General features: G+C 42.4%; 1 protein-coding gene across 1 annotated transcript in view; it reads left to right on the plus strand.

Annotated features, from left to right (window-relative positions):
- The window catches only part of LOC306916775 (protein NLRC3-like), a gene marked incomplete at its 3' end in the record, with an annotated part of 31,410 nt that extends 11,499 nt beyond the window's left edge, over window positions 1-19,911 (plus strand). Inside the window, exons 7-14 of the mRNA XM_079494792.1 lie at window positions 10,422-10,535; window positions 12,434-12,492; window positions 12,812-14,684; window positions 16,733-16,906; window positions 17,663-17,836; window positions 17,916-18,071; window positions 18,943-19,064; window positions 19,844-19,911. Coding sequence (XP_079350918.1) covers window positions 10,422-10,535; window positions 12,434-12,492; window positions 12,812-14,684; window positions 16,733-16,906; window positions 17,663-17,836; window positions 17,916-18,071; window positions 18,943-19,064; window positions 19,844-19,911 — 2,740 coding nt within the window. The remainder of the gene's footprint in view (window positions 1-10,421; window positions 10,536-12,433; window positions 12,493-12,811; window positions 14,685-16,732; window positions 16,907-17,662; window positions 17,837-17,915; window positions 18,072-18,942; window positions 19,065-19,843) is intronic.
- Window positions 19,912-25,169: the final 5,258 nt, after the last annotated feature.

The following is a 25,169-nucleotide window of genomic DNA, read 5'->3' on the forward strand; positions in this document are numbered from 1 at the left end:
CATGGGGAGAGAGTATGTTTAGCACTCCGTCAGTGTGTCCGTCCGTCCGTCTGTTACCAGCTAATCTCCGGCACCGTTAAGTTAGCGTCTTGTGTTGTTGTTGTTGGAAGCTGTTGCTGAATTAAGGACTTTTCAAATGGAATAATTTATTTGGAACAATAAAACAAGACAGGTAAGAGGAAAGACGTAGAAGAAGTTTGCACCCGACGGACAAGCTTATTGTTCAACTGTGTAAAACATGCGTGGCTCACGCAGTTTATCAATTTGACCCAACATGAAACCTGCATTTATAACAGTGAATGGCCGGACAGGCCGGTTACTTAAGTTGTCCGAGTTAGCTTGTCTCAAGTCGAGTCGAGTCTGGAGTCATTGTCTTCCAAGTCAAGTTGAGTCTCAAGTTTTTACCCAGTCCACGTCGAGTTGCAAGTCGTCAAATCAATGACTCGAGTCGGACTCGAGTCGAGTCATCATGACTCGAGTCCACTCAGCCGGTGTGAGCTATGGATCAAGGTTAATTCACACGTGTACTAACAGGGCAGTATGACAGCGTAGAAGACAGGGAGGAAGTAAAAGAACCAAGAGCAGAGATGGTTGAAGAGTAGAGGGGTAGCTTTAATGGATAGTTTTAGGGGTTAGAAAAGTACAAGTGCGAAAAGGAACAGAGTGTGTCTCTCTACCTGTGTGTGTGTGTGTGTGTGTGAGTGTGTATGCAGAGTTTCAAAGTTCAAACAGCTGTGGAGCTGTTTAACTCCTTGTCTCTGCGACCGTGAGACAAGGAGGGTGGGATATATCACATTTTGGAACAAAATGCCTCAAATCATCCAATTGCCATTAAAGGCCTGTTATAGCACCACCAGGAGGCCGACTTTTGTAAAACACATTTTTTGATTTTACTCCTCCATATTTCGTCCAAAAATCCCGCAAATCGTTTCACAGTATCTCTATAGTCATGTGTTCAAGACAGATCTGTCCGATATTTCATATTTGATATTCCATCCTGAATGGCTAACATTGACTTTCAAAATTTGCAGGATTGGCCCGTTTTGAACAAAAAGCCTCAAATCATGAACGCAGTGTGCAATTTACGTGAAATCATTCACAGACGTTCCTACTAGGCTGAGGGATATATCCCACCCTTTTCACATTGGCCTGTTATAGCGCCACCAACAGGTGGATTTTTGCAAAACAAATTTTTGGAACAAAATGCCTCAAATCATCCAATTCCCATTAAAGGCGTAAGAAGAAATGGCACCCTTTTCACATTGGCCTATTATAGCGCCACCAGGAGGCCACAACCTGACCTGCCCTGGTGGAGACCTGTGCCCCGAGGGGCACCTTTTCTAGTTTTCTGCTGTTTTTCTTGTTGCTGCTATGAATCCCAAGTCTTATACTTGTAATGTGATGTGAAAATATTGGATCTTGAAATATCCATTCACATGATAATTGTAGAAAACATTGTATGATTCCAGAAGTCTCCACCACAGAGCAGAGTCTCCAACACCCAGCCTTCTGTCTGTGAAGAGTGACCGGTCTAGAGGCATTCCTCCTGACTTCAGTAATGAACCTGGACCTCCTGACTCACAGTATGTCAATCCTCCTGTACAATATACACAACAATAAAACAAACAAACAATGTCATTCCACAGCTAAACAGTACATTAAAGAATGTTTTTGACAGAATATTGATTGATATTTGATCCACACTTTGTACTTTGGTTTTGTGAGTCGACCTGTTGTGTTAGACTGAAATATTCCGATGGATTGTACGTAACGTTGCCGTCAGACACAATCCAACGCAGGCGTGGCATTAATGACAGTAAAACACACCCTGGTGTAATATTGCTTAATGGTTCTGATTTCAGAGGTCGTTACCACAGAGCAGAGTCTCCAACTCCCAGCCTTCTGTCTGTGAAGAGTGACCGGTCTAAAGACATTCCTCCTAACTTCAGTAATGAACCTGGACCTCCTGATACACAGTATGTCAATCCTCCTGTACAATATACACAACAATAAAACAAACAAACAATGTCATTCCACAGATTGTACGTAACGTTGCCGCCAGACACAATCCAGCTACACATCTCCATTTCAACTGTTGAGGATCTCTAGGGGGCGCTAGCCCCTCCCAATGCAAAATTTGCAGGATTGGCCCGTTTTGAACAAAAAGCCTCAAATCATGAACGCAGCGTGCAATTTACGTGAAATCTTTCACAGACTGTCCTACTAGGCTGAGGAATATATCCCACCCTTTTCACATTGGCCTGTTATAGCGCCACCAACAGGTGGATTTTTGCAAAACACATTTCTGAAAAGAAATGCCTCAAATCATCCAATTGCCATCCAAGGCGTAAGAAGAAATTGCACTCTTTTCACATTGGCCTATTATAGCGCCACCAGGAGGCCACAACCTGACCTGTCCTGGTGGAGACCTGTGCCCCGAGGGGCACTTTATCTAGTTTATTATGTTCATATTTTCTGCTGTTTTTCTTGTTGCTGCTATGAATCCCAAGTCTTATACTTGTATAATGTGATGTGAAAATATGGAATCTTGAAATATCCATTCACATGATAATTGTAGAAAACATCTGTATGATTCCAGAAGTCTCCACCACAGAGCAGAGTCTCCAACACCCAGCCTACTGTCTGTGAAGAGTGACCGGTCTAGAGACATTCCTCCTAACTTCAGTAATGAACCTGGACCTCCTGATACACAGTATGTCAATCCTCCTGTACAATATTATACACAACAATAAAACAAACAAACAAACAATGTCATTCCCAGCTAAACAGTACAGTAAGAATGTTTTTGACAGAATATTGATTGATATTTGATCCACACTTTGTACTCTGGTTTTGCGAGCCGACCTGTTGCGTCAGACTGAAATATTCTGATGGATTGTACGTAACGTTGCCGCCAGACACAATCCAGCTACACATCTCCATTTCTCTACTGTTGAGGATCTCTAGGGGGCGCTAGCCCCTCCCAATGCATGGCTTTCTGAAATTACGTCATGTGGCAACTAAGGCTATGGACTTTAATGTTTGTTTATTAGAGCCTAATTATCAATAACCTGTCGCCAGTGTTGGGTCTGCTACATGTAGCTTAACTTGCCCAACACTGGTTTTAATTAATTGTCTCCACCAGGCCGAAGGCATGGGGAGAGTATGTTTTGTACTCCGTCCGTGTGTCCGTCCGTCCGTCTGTGTACAGCTAATCTCCGGCACTGTCAACCCGGTCGATGCCAACCTTTGCACACACACTCCCTTGATGCCAACAATGAACCTCTGCCCCAAATTTTCCAGAACGGCCTGTTATAGCACCACCAGGAGGCCGACTTTTGTAAAACACATTTTTTGATTTTACTCCTCCATATTTCGTCCAAAAATCCCGCAAATCGTTTCACAGTATCTCTATAGTCATGTGTTCAAGACAGATCTGTCCGATATTTGATATTCCATCCTAAATGGCTAACATTGGCTTTTAAAATTTGCAGGATTGGCCCGTTTTGAACAAAAAGCCTCAAATCATGAACGCAGCGTCCAATTTACGTGAAATCTTTCACAGACTGTCCTACTAGGCTGAGGAATATATCCCACCCTTTTCACATTGGCCTGTTATAGCGCCACCAACAGGTGGATTTTTGCAAAACACATATTTTTTTTAAAATGCCTCAAATCATCCAATTTCCGTCCAAGGCGTAAGAAGAAATGGCACCTTTTTCACATTGGCCTATTATAGCGCCACCAGGAGGCCACAACCTGACCTGCCCTCGTGGAGTCCTGTGCCCCAAGGGGCACTTTATCTAGTTTATTATGTTCATATTTTCTGCTGTTTTTCTTGTTGCTGCTATGAATCCCAAGTCTTATACTTGTATAATGTGATGTGATAATATGGAATATTTAAATATCCATTCACATGATAATTGTAGAAAACATCTGTATGATTCCAGAAGTCTCCACCACAGAGCAGAGTCTCCAACACCCAGCCTTCTGTCTGTGAAGAGTGACCGGTCTAGAGACATTCCTCCTAACTTCAGTAATGAACCTGGACCTCCACGCGCTAAGTATGTGAATTCTCCTGTACAATATACAACAATAAATCAAACAAACAAAGAACAATGCCATTTCACAGCTGAACAGTAGATTAACACATTTATTGCCCGGGGTTATTTAATCCATTAATAAAATGTGCCCAGCGATTTATAGCCACGGAGCACTTTTACCGACGGACCGGATGTTATCCCGGATGTGGATGTAGCAGCTAGATGTAGCCAAAACACTCTAAACGCGATCGACAACAACGGGAGGTTTTATTAATTCTATCATGACTAGATTAGACGGAATGATTTAGATCGCGAGTTATTAACGTTTTAAGATTTTCGTTGTCGTCGGCTAAACAGGGGGGGGGGACATTTTCGATGACGTCCCACTGTTGCGCAACATCGAGGATTGCGCAACAGGCGCTCCCAGGCTGTGGAGCGATTTTGATATCATAATCTCCGTCGTTTTAATCAATCTCCGTCCTGGGCATCAGACCGTACTATGGGCCCCCAACCTGTTTTAAAGAATATTTTTGACAGAATATTGATTGATATTTGATCAACACTTTGTCCTCTGGTTTTGCGAGTCGACCTGTTGCGTCAGACTGAAATATTCTGATGGATTGTGCGCAACGTTGCGGTCGGACACAATCCAGCTACGCATCTCCATTTCTCAACTGTTGAGGATCACTAGGGGGCGCTAGCCCCTCCAATGCATGGCTTTCTGAAATTACATCATGTGGCAACCAAGTCTATGGACTTTAATGTTTGTTTATTAGAGCCTAATTATCAATAACCTGTCGCCAGTGTTGGGTCAGCTACATGTAGCTTAACACTGGTTTCATATTATTATAAATATTATAAATATTTCATATTTCATTAATTTTTGGAACAAAATGCCTCAAATCATCCAATTGCCATCAAAGGCGTAAGAAGAAATGGCACCCTTTTCACATTGGCTTATTATAGCGCCACCAGGAGGCCACAACCTGACCTGCCCTGGTGGAGTCCTGTGCCCCAAGGGGCACTTTTTCTAGTTTTCTGCTGTTTTTCTTGTTGCTGCTATGAATCCCAAGTCTTATACTTGTATAATGTGATGTGAAAATATTGAATCTTGAAATATCCATTCACATGATAATTGTAGAAATCTTTATGATTCCAGAAGTCTCCACCACAGAGCAGAGTCTCCAACACCCAGCCTTCTGTCTGTGAAGAGTGACTGGTCTAGAGACCTTCCTCATAACTTCAGTAATGAACCTGGACCTCCTGATACACAGTATGTCAATCCTCCTGTACAATATACACAACAATAAAACTAACAAACAAACAAACAATGTCATTCCCAGCTAAACAGTACAGTAAGAATGTTTTTGACAGAATATTGATTGATATTTGATCCACACTTTGTACTCTGGTTTTGCGAGCCGACCTGTTGCGTCAGACTGAAATATTCTGATGGATTGTACGTAACGTTGCCGTCAGACACAATCCAGCTACACATCTCCATTTCTCAACTGTTGAGGATCTCTAGGGGGCGCTAGCCCCTCCCAATGCATGGCTTTCTGAAATTACGTCATGTGGCAACTAAGGCTATGGACTTTAATGTTTGTTTATTAGAGCCTAATTATCAATAACCTGTCGCCAGTGTTGGGTCTGCTACATGTAGCTTAACTTGCCCAACACTGGTTTTAATTAATTGTCTCCACCAGGCCGAAGGCATGGGGAGAGTATGTTTTGCACTCCGTCCGTGTGTCCGTCCGTCCGTCCGTCCGTCCGTCTGTGTACAGCTAATCTCCGGCACCGTCAACCCGGTCGATGCCAAACTTTGCACACACACTCCCTTGATGCCAACAATGAACCTCTGCCCCAAATTTTCCAGAACGGCCTGTTATAGCACCACCAGGAGGCCGACTTTTGTAAAACACATTTTTTGATTTTACTCCTCCATATTTCGTCCAAAAATCCCGCAAATCGTTTCACAGTATCTCTATAGTCATGTTTTCAAGGCAGATCTTTCCGATATTTGATATTCCATCCTAAATGGCTAACATTGGCTTTCAAAATTTGCAGGATTGGCCCGTTTTGAACAAAAAGCCTCAAATCATGAACGCAGCGTCCAATTTACGTGAAATCTTTCACAGACTGTCCTACTAGGCTGAGGAATATATCCCACCCTTTTCACATTGGCCTGTTATAGCGCCACCAACAGGTGGATTTTTGCAAAACACATTTTTGAAAAAAAATTCCTCAAATCATCCAATTTCCGTCCAAGGCGTAAGAAGAAATGGCACCTTTTTCACATTGGCCTATTATAGCGCCACCAGGAGGCCACAACCTGACCTGCCCTCGTGGAGTCCTGTGCCCCAAGGGGCACTTTATCTAGTTTATTATGTTCATATTTTCTGCGGTTTTTCTTGTTGCTGCTATGAATCCCAAGTCTTATACTTGTATAATGTGATGTGAAAATATGGAATCTTTAAATATCCATTCACATGATAATTGTAGAAAACATCTGTATGATTCCAGAAGTCTCCACCACAGAGCAGAGTCTCCAACACCCAGCCTTCTGTCTGTGAAGAGTGACCGGTCTAGAGACATTCCTCCTAACTTCAGTAATGAACCTGGACCTCCACGCGCTAAGTATGTGAATTCTCCTGTACAATATACAACAATAAATCAAACAAACAAAGAACAATGCCATTTCACAGCTGAACAGTAGATTAACACATTTATTGCCCGGGGTTATTTAATCCATTAATAAAATGTGCCCAGCTATTTATAGCCACGGAGCACTTTTACCGACGGACCGGATGTTATCCGGATGTGGATGTAGCAGCTAGATGTAGCCAAAACACTCTAAACGCGATCGACAACAACGGGAGGTTTTATTAATTCTATCATGACTAGATTAGACGGAATGATTTAGATCGCGAGTTATTAACGTTTTAAGATTTTCGTTGTCGTCGGCTAAACAGGGGGGGAACATTTTCCATGACGTCCCACTGTTGCGCAACATCGAGGATTGCGCAACAGGCGCTCCCAGGCTGTGGAGCGATTTTGATATCATAATCTCCGTCGTTTTAATCAATCTCCGTCCTGGGCATCAGACCGTACTATGGGCCCCCAACCTGTTTTAAAGAATATTTTTGACAGAATATTGATTGATATTTGATCCACACTTTGTCCTCTGGTTTTGCGAGTCGACCTGTTGCGTCAGACTGAAATATTCTGATGGATTGTGCGCAACGTTGCGGTCGGACACAATCCAGCTACGCATCTCCATTTCTCAACTGTTGAGGATCACTAGGGGGCGCTAGCCCCTCCAATGCATGGCTTTCTGAAATTACATCATGTGGCAACCAAGTCTATGGACTTTAATGTTTGTTTATTAGAGCCTAATTATCAATAACCTGTCGCCAGTGTTGGGTCAGCTACATGTAGCTTAACACTGGTTTCATATTATTATAAATATTATAAATATTTCATATTTCATTACATTTTGGAACAAAATGCCTCAAATCATCCAATTGCCATCAAAGGCGTAAGAAGAAATGGCACCCTTTTCACATTGGCTTATTATAGCGCCACCAGGAGGCCACAACCTGACCTGCCCTGGTGGAGTCCTGTGCCCCAAGGGGCACTTTTTCTAGTTTTCTGCTGTTTTTCTTGTTGCTGCTATGAATCCCAAGTCTTATACTTGTATAATGTGATGTGAAAATATTGAATCTTGAAATATCCATTCACATGATAATTGTAGAAATCTTTATGATTCCAGAAGTCTCCACCACAGAGCAGAGTCTCCAACACCCAGCCTTCTGTCTGTGAAGAGTGACCGGTCTAGAGACATTCCTCCTAACTTCAGTAATGAACCTGGACCTCCTGATACACAGTATGTCAATCCTCCTGTACAATATTATACACAACAATAAAACAAACAAACAAACAATGTCATTCCCAGCTAAACAGTACAGTAAGAATGTTTTTGACAGAATATTGATTGATATTTGATCCACACTTTGTACTCTGGTTTTGCGAGCCGACCTGTTGCGTCAGACTGAAATATTCTGATGGATTGTGCGCAACGTTGCGGTCGGACACAATCCAGCTACGCATCTCCATTTCTCAACTGTTGAGGATCACTAGGGGGCGCTAGCCCCTCCAATGCATGGCTTTCTGAAATTACATCATGTGGCAACCAAGTCTATGGACTTTAATGTTTGTTTATTAGAGCCTAATTATCAATAACCTGTCGCCAGTGTTGGGTCTGCTACATGTAGCTTAACTTGCCCAACACTGGTTTTAATTAATTGTCTCCACCAGGCCGAAGGCATGGGGAGAGTATGTTTTGCACTCCGTCCGTGTGTCCGTCCGTCCGTCCGTCTGTGTACAGCTAATCTCCGGCACCGTCAACCCGGTCGATGCCAAACTTTGCACACACACTCCCTTGATGCCAACAATGAACCTCTGCCCCAAATTTTCCAGAACGGCCTGTTATAGCACCACCAGGAGGCCGACTTTTGTAAAACACATTTTTTGATTTTACTCCTCCATATTTCGTCCAAAAATCCCGCAAATCGTTTCACAGTATCTCTATAGTCATGTGTTCAAGGCAGATCTTTCCGATATTTGATATTCCATCCTAAATGGCTAACATTGGCTTTCAAAATTTGCAGGATTGGCCCGTTTTGAACAAAATGCCTCAAATCATGAACGCAGCGTCCAATTTACGTGAAATCTTTCACAGACTGTCCTACTAGGCTGAGGAATATATCCCACCCTTTTCACATTGGCCTGTTATAGCACCACCAACAGGTGGATTTTTGCAAAACACATTTTTGAAAGAAAATGCCTCAAATCATCCAATTTCCGTCCAAGGCGTAAGAAGAAATGGCACCTTTTTCACATTGGCCTATTATAGCGCCACCAGGAGGCCACAACCTGACCTGCCCTCGTGGAGTCCTGTGCCCCAAGGGGCACTTTATCTAGTTTATTATGTTCATATTTTCTGCGGTTTTTCTTGTTGCTGCTATGAATCCCAAGTCTTATACTTGTATAATGTGATGTGAAAATATGGAATCTTTAAATATCCATTCACATGATAATTGTAGAAAACATCTGTATGATTCCAGAAGTCTCCACCACAGAGCAGAGTCTCCAACACCCAGCCTTCTGTCTGTGAAGAGTGACCGGTCTAGAGACATTCCTCCTAACTTCAGTAATGAACCTGGACCTCCACGCGCTAAGTATGTGAATTCTCCTGTACAATATACAACAATAAATCAAACAAACAAAGAACAATGCCATTTCACAGCTGAACAGTAGATTAACACATTTATTGCCCGGGGTTATTTAATCCATTAATAAAATGTGCCCAGCGATTTATAGCCACGGAGCACTTTTACCGACGGACCGGATGTTATCCCGGATGTGGATGTAGCAGCTAGATGTAGCCAAAACACTCTAAACGCGATCGACAACAACGGGAGGTTTTATTAATTCTATCATGACTAGATTAGACGAACTATTTAGATCGCAAGTTATTAACGTTTTAAGATTTTCGTTGTCGTCGGCTATACAGGGGGGGCACATTTTCCATGACGTCCCACTGTTGCGCAACATCGAGGATTGCGCAACAGGCGCTCCCAGGCTGTGGAGCGATTTTGATATCATAATCTCCGTCGTTTTAATCAATCTCCGTCCTGGGCATCAGACCGTACTATGGGCCCCCAACCTGTTTTAAAGAATATTTTTGACAGAATATTGATTGATATTTGATCAACACTTTGTCCTCTGGTTTTGCGAGTCGACCTGTTGCGTCAGACTGAAATATTCTGATGGATTGTGCGCAACGTTGCGGTCGGACACAATCCAGCTACGCATCTCCATTTCTCAACTGTTGAGGATCACTAGGGGGCGCTAGCCCCTCCAATGCATGGCTTTCTGAAATTACATCATGTGGCAACCAAGTCTATGGACTTTAATGTTTGTTTATTAGAGCCTAATTATCAATAACCTGTCGCCAGTGTTGGGTCAGCTACATGTAGCTTAACACTGGTTTCATATTATTATAAATATTATAAATATTTCATATTTCATTCATTTTTGGAACAAAATGCCTCAAATCATCCAATTTCTGTCCAAGGCGTAAGAAGAAATGGCACCATTTTCACATTGGCTTATTATAGCGCCACCAGGAGGCCACAACCTGACCTGCCCTGGTGGAGTCCTGTGCCCCAAGGGGCACTTTTTCTAGTTTTCTGCTGTTTTTCTTGTTGCTGCTATGAATCCCAAGTCTTATACTTGTATAATGTGATGTGAAAATATTGAATCTTGAAATATCCATTCACATGATAATTGTAGAAAACATCTGTATGATTCCAGAAGTCTCCACCACAGAGCAGAGTCTCCAACACCCAGCCTTCTGTCTGTGAAGAGTGACCGGTCTAGAGACATTCCTCCTGACTTCAGTAATGAACCTGGACCTCCTGATACACAGTATGTCAATCCTCCTGTACAATATACACAACAATAAAACTAACAAACAAACAAACAATGTCATTCCACAGCTAAACAGTACATTAAAGATTGTTTTTGAGAGAATATTGATTGATTCACACTTTGTACACTTTTGCGAGCCGACCTGTTGCGTCAGACTGAAATATTCTGATGGATTGTACGTAACGTTGCCGTCAGACACAATCCAGCTACACATCTCCATTTCTCAACTGTTGAGGATCACTAGGGGGCGCTAGCCCCTCCCAATACATGGCTTTCTGAAATGACGTCATGTGGCAACAAAGTCTATGGACTTTAATGTTAGGTTATTTATAATTAGGCCAAAAAAAAACATCAAATAAATAATTAAAACCAGTGTTGGGCGAGTTAAATGTATATTCAGTGATTTGACATAATAATCTAAATATCACTTATTTTTTCTTTTTTTCTGGATAATCCTCCCTACTATAGAGTGTGCTGACCATATAAGGAGTTCCTCCCTGTCCCCAGTGAGCCCCTGGGGTCAAAAAACCCTAGTTTCAGTTTTGGTGGCGGGTGGCAAAGCCTTCATCCAATCAGGATGAGAGGGGCCTTCCTCCAATCATGATCGAGTGGGGGCGGGCCTTGGTGCACATGCTGTTGGCCTGTTGCACTTCCCCCCACTGTAGAGCGTGCATGTGCACATTTTGTTACCGGGGCGGACTGGGTGGTTTTCCAAATCACTCAAATCACTGAATGCTCCTTTAAGCTACATGTAGCAGACCCAACACTGGTTTTAATTATTTATTTGATGTTTTTTTCCAGTAGGCTGGAATACTTGCATGTACAGTGGAGTAAGCGATAGGTCTATTATAGTTAATTAACAGGCCTATTAGCGATAACGATAGGTCTATTATAGTTAATTAACAGGCCTATTAGCGATAGGTCTATTATAGTTAATTAACAGGCCTATTAGCGATAACGATAGGTCTATTATAGTTAATTAACAGGCCTATTAGCGATAACGATAGGTCTATTATAGTTAATTAACAGGCCTATTAGCGATAACGATAGGTCTATTATAGTTAATTAACAGGCCTATTAGCGATAACGATAGGTCTATTATAGTTAATTAACAGGCCTATTAGCGATAACGATAGGTCTATTATAGTTAATTAACAGGCCTATTAGCGATAGGTCTATTATAGTTAATTAATAGGCCTATTAACACATGCCTGTCGCCACGTCATGAGCTCTCTGTAAAATAATGTACAATCAATGCATTTTCGAAGTGTTTTACCCTGTAACGGCGGGGCTCCACTGGACGTGTGTGACGCGGGTCAAAAAACGAACCGGGGCAATTTTAAAGCAGTCACCGAACGCAGCGCAACGCAACGCAACGCATCGTAGGCAGTGGAGCCACCCTTCATTGATTAAAAAGGGAACATTCCCTGACGGTGACGGAGACGCAACGCTGACGCGTCCAGTGGATCCCCGGCGTAAGTGACATCATGCAAACATCCACATTCATCCATGCCACCTGTTAAATACAAACGCTGGCCATGTGCCAGAGATACGGGACAAATGAAATAATAAATAACCGTGGGCGCATCCATGTGCACATCGTGGGCGCATCCATGTGCACATCGTGGGCACATCCATGTGCACATCGTGGGCACATCCATGTGCACATCGTGGGCGCATCCATTTGCACATCGCGTGCTCGTCAGAAAAACTTCATTTTTTTAAAAATCTGGAAAGAAATTATAATAATAAAATAACGTAACTTCATGTCTTGGCACAGGGGGTTTTACTGCTTAAAACGTGACCAAACGTTCTTGGCACAGCTTGGGTTAATACGCTCCTTTCCGCACTTCATTTACGCCTTAAACTACTATCTATTGTCTTCATCTCAACAGAGAGACATTCACGACCTCACCTGGACAGAAGACATTCAGTCAAACCACATCTGGACACAGTAAGACTGGACACCATTTTACACTCATTAACATTTAATATCAATTAATGAAATGTTTAAATGGCAGCAGGCTCATCAGATTAAATATACTTGTTGTATTCCTGTATCAATATCCAAATACTGATGATAAACATATACATTTAGACTAAAACAAATGATCCAATGTTATTTATTTTAGACCTTTTATTTTTGTTTTCTTTTACAAAGTTAGATTTTCTGGAGGATATTTAATACATAGTTTTAATTACATGGTATGTTCAATGTAAAGTTGTAAATGAAGCATAATGTTTAACATGTATTAATTGTCTTCTCATATCAGATGTCTGTCTGCAGGAGGATTTAAAGGTCTATAAGGTCACTTTGGACGGTCTGGATTGTGTGGCATACGTCACTGAACTGCCCTCCTCCCTCTCCAACATCTACACAGACCTCCACCTATCAGCAGGAGGGAGTGAAGGGGTTAATCAGCAACATGAGGTGTGGCAGCTTGAGAGCACCTCCAACATGAAGACCCTCCATGACGTCCTAATCAAGTGCCGTGCCATCTTTAAGACCCTCCTCCCTGGCAGAGACACACCCAGCAGCAGAGTTCTGACCAATGGCATCGCTGGCATCGGAAAGACATTCTCTGTGCGTAAGTTCGCTCTGGACTGGGCAAGAGGTTTGGAGAACCAAGACATCATTCTCCTGGTTCTCTTCTCATTCCGGGAGCTGAACTTGGTCCGAGATGAGCAGCACAGTCTTCTCTCACTGATCCATGTTTTCCATCCAACGTTAAAGAAGGTCACAGCAGAGCACCTCGCTGCCTGGAAAGTTGGCTTCATCTTCGATGGTCTCGATGAAAGCAGGTTTCCGCTGAAATTCGAGAACATTGACGTCGATTCTGACGTCTTCGACAACAATGACGTCGTCTCTGATGTCACGGTGACATCATCGGTGGGCGTGCTGCTGACGAACCTCATCAAGGGGAATCTGCTCCCCTCTGCTCTCCTCTGGATAACCACCAGACCTGCAGCAGCCAATCAGATCCCTCCTGCATGCGTTGACATGGTGACAGAAATACGAGGGTTCACAGACCCCCAGAAGGAGGAGTTCTTCAGGAAGATGTTCAGTAAGGATGAGGAGCTGGCCAGCACCATCATCTCACACGTGAAGACATCAAAGAGCATCCACATCATGTGTCACATCCCAGTCTTCTGTTGGATGACCGCTACCGTTGTGGAGGACCTGGTGAAGACAGACGAGACAGGACAGCTGCCCAAGAACCTGACCGGGATGTTCAGCCACTTTGTGTCGCTCCAGATGAAGAGGAAAAAGATGAAGTATGGCGAGACTCAGGAGGTGAAAAGAAAAGAAAAGAAAAGAAACAAAAAAGACAGAATTAGAGAAAAAAGAAAAAGGGAGACTGACAGGGATGTTCTTCTAAAGCTGGCCAGGCTGGCGTTTGAACATCTGGAGAAAGGCAGCGTCATGTTCTACCAAGAAGACCTGGAAGAGTGTGGTCTCGATGTGAACGACGCCGCGCTGTACTCGGGAGTGTGCACAGAGATCTTCAAAGAAGAGACTGTGCAATCTCAGAGAAAGGTCTACAGCTTTGTTCATCTGAGCATCCAGGAGTTCCTGGCTGCAGTCTACCTGTTCCACTGTTTCACACAGAGGAACATGAAGGTACTGAAGACATTCCTGGGAGTTGATGTCAGTTCCTTGGAGAACTTCCTGCAGAGAGCCATCGAAAAAGCCATGAAGAGTAAGAACGGCCACCTGGACCTCTTTGTCCGCTTCCTTCATGGCCTCTCACTGCAGTCCAACCAGAGTCTGTTAGAAGGCTTGCTGGGTCACACAGAGAACAGTCCAGAGAGCATCCAGAGAGTCATCAACAACCTGAAGGAGATGAAAAATGATGATGCGAGTCTCTCTCCTGACAGATTCATCAACATCTTCCACTGTCTGATGGAGATGAACGACCACTCAGTACATCAGGAGATCCAACAGTACCTGAAGTCAGCAGACAGATCAAAGACACAACTGTCTGAGAGCCAGTGTTCAGCTCTGGCCTTCATGCTGCTGACGTCAGAGGAGGTTCTGGAGGAGTTGGACCTGCACCAATACAGCACACTATCAGTACCACCATCACCATCACCATGGGGGAGATTAAGTCTGGTCCCAGCTGTGAGGAACTGCAGAAAGGCTCGGTTAGTATAGTCATGTGAATAGAAAACCTATTAGAATAGAATCAATGTACCATCACACCTATCAAACACCTAATAATTGTGTGTGTGTGTGTGTGTGTGTGTGTGTGTGTGTGTGTGTGTGTGTGTGTGTGTGTGTGTGTGTGTGTGTGTGTGTGTGTGTGTGTGTGTGTGTGTGTGTGTGTGTGTGTGTGTGTGTGTGTGTGTGTGTGTGTGTGTGTGTGTGTGTGTGTCACACTGTAGTATATACCCATTTTGGGCGGGAACCCCTTTTGGTGTTTTAACTAAGCATTATGTTATACTTTAGCTATTGAAAAATAGCAGATCTACAAGCTCATAGCGCGCCACCGAGTGGCGCGCTACGAGCTTGTAGGTCTGCTATTTTAGAAAAATCGTGAAAATGTAGTGCAAAGCTTTGAATAGATTATTTCAGAGCGAACGTTTTTAACTCAAATCTTTGCTTACGGGGGTCCCTGGAACAACATACAAACGGTGGCCAATTACATATAATTTTTGGGGTCCTTCATATGAAATATTGAGCACCACTGATACAGAAATATGTTTTTCAGAAATTTCAAAAATATATTTTTTAAATTTCGATGTCTCAGGCCTAAATGGGTTAATACAGATTATCTGTCTTTCACTTTTATGTTTTCTGGTTCCCTGTTCTTATATGACCTGTCAATATCTGACCAACTAGACTGTTCTTATATGACCTGTCAATATCTGACCAACTAGACTGTTCTTATATGACCTGTCAATATCTGACCAACTAGACTGTTCTTATATGACCTGTCAATATCTGACCAACTAGACTGTTCTTATATGACCTGTCAATATCTGACCAACTAGACTGTTCTTATATGGCCTGTCAATATCTGACCAACTAGACTGTTCTTCTATGACCTGTCAATATCTGACCAACTAGACTGTTCTTATATGACCTGTCAATATCTGACCAACTAGACTGTTCTTATATGACCTGTCAATATCTGACCAACTAGACTGTTCTTATATGACCTGTCAATATCTGACCAACTAGACTGTTCTTATATGACCTGTCAATATCTGACCAACTAGACTGTTCTTATATGACCTGTCAATATCTGACCAACTAGACTGTTCTTATATGACCTGTCAATATCTGACCAACTAGACTGTTCTTATATGACCTGTCAATATCTGACCAACTAGACTGTTCTTATATGACCTGTCAATATCTGACCAACTAGACTGTTCTTATATGACCTGTCAATATCTGACCAACTAGACTGTTCTTATATGACCTGTCAATATCTGACCAACTAGACTGTTCTTATATGACCTGTCAATATCTGACCAACTAGACTGTTCTTATATGACCTGTCAATATCTGACCAACTAGACTGTTCTTATATGACCTGTCAATATCTGACCAACTAGACTGTTCTTATATGACCTGTCAATATCTGACCAACTAGACTGTTCTTATATGACCTGTCAATATCTGACCAACTAGACTGTTCTTATATGACCTGTCAATATCTGACCAACTAGACTGTTCTTATATGACCTGTCAATATCTGACCAACTAGACTGTTCTTATATGACCTGTCAATATCTGACCAACTAGACTGTTCTTATATGACCTGTCAATATCTGACCAACTAGACTTTTCTTATATGACCTGTCAATATCTGACCAACTAGACTGTTCTTATATGACCTGTCAATATCTGACCAACTAGACTGTTCTTATATGACCTGTCAATATCTGACCAACTAGACTGTTCTTATATGACCTGTCAATATCTGACCAACTAGACTGTTCTTATATGACCTGTCAATATCTGACCAACTAGACTTTTCTTATATGACCTGTCAATATCTGACCAACTAGACTGTTCTTATATGACCTGTCAATATCTGACCAACTAGACTGTTCTTATATGACCTGTCAATATCTGATCAACTAGATTGTACATCATTTACATTTATAGTTCATTTCCTTGAACATGAACTTGATATAATCTGTGTTGATAATCACTGATTTTACATCATCTACATTTACAGACTTGATGGCTGTCAACTCCAAAAGCCAGAATATGAGATCGTGTGTTCAGCTCTCAGCTCTAATCCTTCACATCTAAGAGAATTGGACATCAGTTATAATGACATAACGGATCCATCCATGGACCTGCTCTCTGCTGCATTGAAGAGTCCAAACTGTCAACTGGAGATACTGAGGTCACATTATTATTTACATTAGTTCTGTTTTATTATTTATTGTTTGATTATAACAATAAGAGTGTGAATAAAGTTGACATCATGGTATCCCACACCGATTAGAATAATATTATGGTCAGATGTTGTGTTGTCTAGTTCACACTCTCACATCACAATGCTACGGTACAGTAACTACAATATGTGATCCATCATGGCTGCTAGGGAATTATCATTATCAATGCTACTGTACAGTAACTACAATATGTGATCCATCATGGCTGCTAGGGAATTATCAATGCTACGGTACAGTAACTACAATATGTGATCCATCATGGCTGCTAGGGAATTATCATTATCAATGCTACGGTACAGTAACTACAATATGTGATCCATCATGGCTGCTAGGGAATTATCATTATCAATGCTACGGTACAGTAACTACAATATGTGATCCATCATGGCTGCTAGGGAATTATCATTATCAATGCTACTGTACAGTAACTACAATATGTGATCCATCATGGCTGCTAGGGAATTATCAATGCTACGGTACAGTAACTACAATATGTGAACTAACAGTTCAGGTACAGGTACAGTTATTACAGTATGTAGAGCCATGTTGACGCGCACACACACACACACACACACACACACACACACACACACACACACACACACACACACACACACACACACACACATACCCATACACATACACATACACACACAACCCCAAAACTGTGATATTCAGTCCAGATATTTCATGTGTAATTACAGACTTGCTGGCTGTACCTTCACACAGGCAGGATTTGAAGTTCTGCTCTCAGCTCTCAGCTCTAATCTTCTCCATCTGAGAGAATTGGACCTCAGTTTCATCTGCCTGCAGGAATCGCAACTGCTCCAGCTCTCTGCGTTACTGAAGAGTCCACAGTGTAGACTGCAGATCCTGGGGTAAAGAATGTGTGTTCTCTCTTTGTGGATCTCTACTTGAACATCAACAGCACTTTGTTAAATGTGTATTTCTCTGCAGGTTGTCAGGCTGTGGAGTCACAGAGGAAGGCTGTTCTTCTCTGGCTTCAGCTGTGACCTCCAACCCCTCCTCCCAGCTGAAACAGCTGGACTTGAACTTCAGCCACTTAGGAGACTCTGCTCTGAAGGAGCTGTCTGCTGCTCTGGAGACTGTCAAGTGAGTCGACTATAGGACTGTGTCCATGTTGGTCAGTAGACTATAGGACTGTGTCCATGTTGGTCAGTAGACTATAGGACTGTGTCCATGTTGGTCAGTGAGTCGACTATAGGACTGTGTCCATGTTGGTCAGTGAGTCGACTATAGGACTGTGTCCATGTTGGTCAGTGAGTCGACTATAGGACTGTGTCCATGTTGGTCAGTAGACTATAGGACTGTGTCCATGTTGGTCAGTGAGTCGACTATAGGACTGTGTCCATGTTGGTCAGTAGACTATAGGACTGTGTCCATGTTGGTCAGTAGACTATAGGACTGTGTCCATGTTGGTCAGTAGACTATAGGACTTTGTCCATGTTGGTCAGTAGACTATAGGACTGTGTCCATGTTGGTCAGTAGACTATAGGACTGTGTCCATGTTGGTCAGTGAGTCGACTATAGGACTGTGTCCTTGTTGGTCAGTGAGTCGACTATAGGACTGTGTCCATGTTGGTCAGTAGACTATAGGACTGTGTCCATGTTGGTCAGTAGACTATAGGACTGTGTCCATGTTGGTCAGTAGACTATAGGACTGTGTCCATGTTGGTCAGTAGACTATAGGACTGTCCATGTTGGTCAGTAGACTATAGGACTGTGTCCATGTTGGTCAGTAGACTATAGGACTGTGTCCATGTTGGTCAGTGAGTCGACTATAGGACTGTGTCCATGTTGGTCAGTGAGTCGACTATAGGACTGTGTCCATGTTGGTCAGTGAGTCGACTAGAATGATGACAAAATGTGTTTAGTAAATATTTGGTGGGACTAAAACAGGCCGGTGTGAGACATTAAGCAGCAGAGTTTTTGACTTGATTCATTGTTGTTCTACTTCCTACAGTGTGAATCATGGAGGAGAACACTGGACTAAACCTCAACTCCTTACAACATGTGAGTCAGTCTGTCTGTCTGTCTGTCTGTCTGTCTGTCTGTACGTCTGTACGCCTGTCTGTCTGTACGCCTGTCTGTCTGTACGCCTGTCTGTCTGTACGCCTGTCTGTACGCCTGTCTGTACGCCTGTCTGTCTGTCATGAACACATCTGTGTCACTAGCTTTAGTTTTAACCACTTTAGCCATTATTAAACTTTAGCACATATACAAGCTTGTAGCGCAGCACTCTACGAGCTTGTAGATCTGCTATTTGTTTCTTTTGTACTTGAAAATGCGTGCAAATCTTTGAATATATATATATATTCTTTCACAGCAAACGTTTCTAACTCATATTTGCTTCTGGGCGGGTCCCTGGTACAACATATGTTCAGATGAACCAATGTGGCCAATTACATACGTGAAACTGATATAGAAACAAACTTTTCGTTTTTGTAGAATCTGGTCTCAGGTCTTAATTTCTCAGGGATCTATCCTCGGACCCTCCAGGGACCCTCCTTGGAACCCCTCCAGGGGTCCTTGGAGGGGTTCCAGCCTTCCAGTGGTCCTTGGGGGGGTTCCAGGGGTCCTTAAGGGGGTTCCAGGGGGTCCCCAGCTAAATGTGTTAATTCAGCATCACACTCATCTTAAACACTTTATCCATATTTTATACGTTGGCTATTTAAAAATAGCAGATCTACAAGCTCACAGCGCATCACTGTGTGCCGTGCTGCAAACTTGTACATCTGCTGCTTTTTTAAGTTCCCCGCTAGGCCAGTGGGTGCCTCCCCCCCACCTCCCTGCTAGGCCAGTGGGTGCCTCCCCCCCACCTCCCCGCTAGGCCAGTGGGTGCCTCCCCCCCACCTCCCCGCTAGGCCAGTGGGTGCCTCCCCGCCACCTCCCCGCTAGACCAGTGGGTGCCTCCCCCCCACCTCCCCGCTAGGCCAGTGGGCGCCTCCCCCCCACCTCCCCGCTAGGCCAGTGGGTGCCTCCCCCCCACCTCCCCGCTAGGCCAGTGGGTGCCTCCCCCCCACCTCCCCAGATGACAGTGAATGACAATTGAATGACTTTAAAGAGCTTTTTTCATACGTCAAAGAAACACGCACACACACACACGCACGCATGCACACACACACACACACACACGCACGCACAGTGTGATGTGCATTGGGTCCAGACGTCCAGTTGGTTCAAATGGAACCAAATGGACCGCGAGGGCGCACGGCACCTCCAATAAACATCCACCGAATCCACTTCTCTCCAACTGAGCCGTGCCCTGAGAGACAAAGACTTTGAGAAGCACTGATGAAGTCTATTATATACTGTATATGCTGTTATCTTATATAACTATATATGTGTCGTCACAATGCTGTTATATTATATATAACTATGAGTTCTCATGCTTTCGTTGTACTTATACTGTTCCATTTGCGGACGATATTTGATAAATGTTTGGGGACATTTAAATACCGCTGAGACCCGCTAGAGTGTCTCAGCCCTGCGGTCGCTTCTCGCCTTGGCCTTTAAGAAGTCTTACTGGTATAACTATATATTTGTTGTCACAATGTTGAATACCCTGTTATATTAGAAATGTATTGATTAAAATCATATTTACATTTCAGAGACAAGAGACAACTTTCTTTTGTATTTTTGTTTTTAATACAGTACCTCTGTGATGAATTACAATGGAGTTAAGCAAATTAATGTTAACATGGGTTAGTATTAGGAATGTTTTCATCGTGGTCACAAATACTATATCTCTGCTGACTGTCGGGAGGAAACCTGATAACTCGGGGCAGCGGTGGCCTAAGGGTTAGAGGAGCGCACTTGTTGCCAAAAGGTTGCCAGTTCGATTCCCCGGACGGGCGGGAAAAATCTGTGGGGAAGTGATTGTCATCACTCACCCAACACCGCTGAAGTGCCTTTGAGCAAGGCACTGAACCCCCAACTGCTCCCCCTGGAGCTGCTTAGTGGCCAACAGTATAAGACTGTGGTTGTACTGGTCAGCTCCCAGGTTTTAGTGTGTGTGTGTGTGTGTGTGTGCGCGTGTGTTTCTATGTGCAGGGCGTTGCTGAAAATGAGCACCTGTGCTCAGCTACTTCCCTGGGTAAATAAAGGATTTTTTTAAAAGAATCCAAAATGTTCATTTTTCAGGAAATGAAAAATATAAATTTTTCAGGAAATTAAGAAAACCTTTATATTTTTTAAAACAAAGCAATACAGCCTCATCAAAGTTGGTGTTGTGACTTTATATACTGTCAATTACTTCCATGAGAGGGGGAGAGGTGAAGGAGTTAGCTAGCCTGGGTAAACCCCTCCCCCTCGCCAGATTTGCAACCCTCCTGGCAGAATGAAATGTTGTCCAGCAGGGGGAGTGGGTTTACCCAGGCTAGGAGTTAGCTGCTTTAGCAGACAGTTTGAGAGGGGGGGAGGTGGTGGAGTTAGTTGTTTTAGCAGACAGTTTTAGGGTCCAATGGAGTTATGAGGTTTTGTCCAAAGCACGTTTTACTACTTTCCATTGGTTCAACATTTTCGAAACAACACACAGACGTAAAGGGTGTTCAATAGCACTGATTTATGAAACAACACACAGACGTAAAGGGTGTTCAATAGCACTGATTTATGAAACAACACACAGACGTAAAGGGTGTTCAATAGCACTGATTTATGAAACAACACACAGACGTAAAGGGTGTTCAATAGCACTGATTTATGAAACAACACACAGACGTAAAGGGCGTTCAATAGCACTGATTTATGAAACAACACACAGACGTAAGGGGTGTTCAATAGCACTGATTCATGAAACAACACACAGACGTAAAGGGTGTTCAATAGCACTGATTTATGAAACAACACACAGACGTAAAGGGTGTTCAATAGCACTGATTTATGAAACAACACACAGACGTAAAGGGTGTTCAATAGCACTGATTTATGAAACAACACACAGACGTAAGGGGTGTTCAATAGCACTGATTTATGAAACAACACACAGACGTAAAGGGTGTTCAATAGCACTGATTTATGAAACAACACACAGACGTAAAGGGTGTTCAATAGCACTGATTTATGAAACAACACAGAAGTAAAGGGTGTTCAATAGCACTGATTTATGAAACAACACACAGACGTAAGGGGTGTTCAATAGCACTGATTCATGAAACAACACAGAAGTAAAGGGTGTTCAATAGCACTGATTTATGAAACAACACACAGACGTAAGGGGTGTTCAATAGCACTGATTTATGAAACAACACACAGACGTAAAGGGTGTTCAATAGCACTGATTTATGAAACAACACACAGACGTAAAGGGTGTTCAATAGCACTGATTTATGAAACAACACACAGACGTAAGGGGTGTTCAATAGCACTGATTTATGAAACAACACACAGACGTAAAGGGTGTTCAATAGCACTGATTTATGAAACAACACACAGACGTAAAGGGTGTTCAATAGCACTGGTTTATGAAACAACACACAGACGTAAAGGGTGTTCAATAGCACTGATTTATGAAACAACACACAGACGTAAAGGGTGTTCAATAGCACTGATTTATGAAACAACACACAGACGTAAAGGGTGTTCAATAGCACTGATTTATGAAACAACACACAGACGTAAAGGGTGTTCAATAGCACTGATTTATGAAACAACACACAGACGTAAAGGGTGTTCAATAGCACTGATTTATGAAACAACACACAGACGTAAAGGGTGTTCAATAGCACTGATTCATGAAACAACACACAGACGTAAAGGGTGTTCAATAGCACTGATTTATGAAACAACACACAGACGTAAAGGGTGTTCAATAGCACTGATTTATGAAACAACACACAGACGTAAAGGGTGTTCAATAGCACTGATTTATGAAACAACACACAGACGTAAGGGGTGTTCAATAGCACTGATTTATGAAACAACACACAGACGTAAAGGGTGTTCAATAGCACTGATTTATGAAACAACACACAGACGTAAAGGGTGTTCAATAGCACTGATTTATGAAACAACACAGAAGTAAAGGGTGTTCAATAGCACTGATTTATGAAACAACACACAGACGTAAGGGGTGTTCAATAGCACTGATTCATGAAACAACACAGAAGTAAAGGGTGTTCAATAGCACTGATTTATGAAACAACACACAGACGTAAGGGGTGTTCAATAGCACTGATTTATGAAACAACACACAGACGTAAAGGGTGTTCAATAGCACTGATTTATGAAACAACACACAGACGTAAAGGGTGTTCAATAGCACTGATTTATGAAACAACACACAGACGTAAGGGGTGTTCAATAGCACTGATTTATGAAACAACACACAGACGTAAAGGGTGTTCAATAGCACTGATTTATGAAACAACACACAGACGTAAAGGGTGTTCAATAGCACTGGTTTATGAAACAACACACAGACGTAAAGGGTGTTCAATAGCACTGATTTATGAAACAACACACAGACGTAAAGGGTGTTCAATAGCACTGATTTATGAAACAACACACAGACGTAAAGGGTGTTCAATAGCACTGATTTATGAAACAACACACTGACGTAAAGGGTGTTCAATAGCACTGATTTATGAAACAACACACAGACGTAAAGGGTGTTCAATAGCACTGATTTATGAAACAACACACAGACGTAAAGGGTGTTCAATAGCACTGATTTATGAAACAACACAGAAGTAAAGGGTGTTCAAAAGCACTGATTTATGAAACAACACACAGACGTAAGGGGTGTTCAATAGCACTGATTTATGAAACAACACACAGACGTAAAGGGTGTTCAATAGCACTGATTTATGAAACAACACACAGACGTAAAGGGTGTTCAATAGCACTGATTTATGAAACAACACACAGACGTAAAGGGTGTTCAATAGCACTGATTTATGAAACAACACACAGACGTAAAGGGTGTTCAATAGCACTGATTTATGAAACAACACACAGACGTAAAGGGTGTTCAATAGCACTGATTTATGAAACAACACACAGACGTAAAGGGTGTTCAATAGCACTGATTTATGAAACAACACACAGACGTAAGGGGTGTTCAATAGCACTGATTTATGAAACAACACACAGACGTAAAGGGTGTTCAATAGCACTGATTTATGAAACAACACACAGACGTAAAGGGTGTTCAATAGCACTGGTTTATGAAACAGCACACAGACGTAAAGGGTGTTCAATAGCACTGATTTATGAAACAACACACAGACGTAAAGGGTGTTCAATAGCACTGGTTTATGAAACAACACACAGACGTAAAGGGTGTTCAATAGCACTGATTTATGAAACAACACACAGACGTAAAGGGTGTTCAATAGCACTGATTTATGAAACAACACACAGACGTAAAGGGTGTTCAATAGCACTGATTTATGAAACAACACACAGACGTAAGGGGTGTTCAATAGCACTGATTTATGAAACAACACACAGACGTAAGGGGTGTTCAATAGCACTGATTTATGAAACAACACACAGACGTAAGGGGTGTTCAATAGCACTGATTTATGAAACAACACACAGACGTAAAGGGTGTTCAATAGCACTGATTTATGAAACAACACACAGACGTAAAGGGTGTTCAATAGCACTTATTTATGAAACAACACACAGACGTAAAGGGTGTTCAATAGCACTGATTTATGAAACAACACACAGACGTAAAGGGTGTTCAATAGCACTGATTTATGAAACAACACACAGACATAAAGGGTGTTCAATAGCACTGATTTATGAAACAACACACAGACGTAAAGGGTGTTCAATAGCACTGATTTATGCCACACAAAAGAAATCAAAAACCTAAAACATGTAGTTCTGAGGTTTCCTCCTGACAGCAACGGTATGAATATCATATTGACTGGATAATGGAACAGAACCACAACACCCCGAAGGTGCAGCAAGGCTTAACCCATTTAGGCCTGAAAAAAATGTCTTCTAAATCCTGACAGTTTTCTGAAATACCTCATGTTGTTTCTATGCCTATATCACTCAATATTTCATGTCAAGGACCCCAAAAATTATCTGTAATTGGCCTCTGAGACCCCCATCTGAAAATATGTTGTTCCAGGGACCCCCCCCCCCCCCCCCCCCCCCCCCAGAAGCAAAGATTTGAGTTAAAAACGTTTGTTCTGAAAAAATATATTCCAAATTTGAGGCACATTTTCACGA

Source organism: Electrona antarctica (genome assembly GCF_951216825.1).
Source record: "Electrona antarctica genome assembly, chromosome: 23".
In the NCBI taxonomy this organism is placed as follows: Eukaryota; Metazoa; Chordata; class Actinopteri; order Myctophiformes; family Myctophidae; genus Electrona; species Electrona antarctica.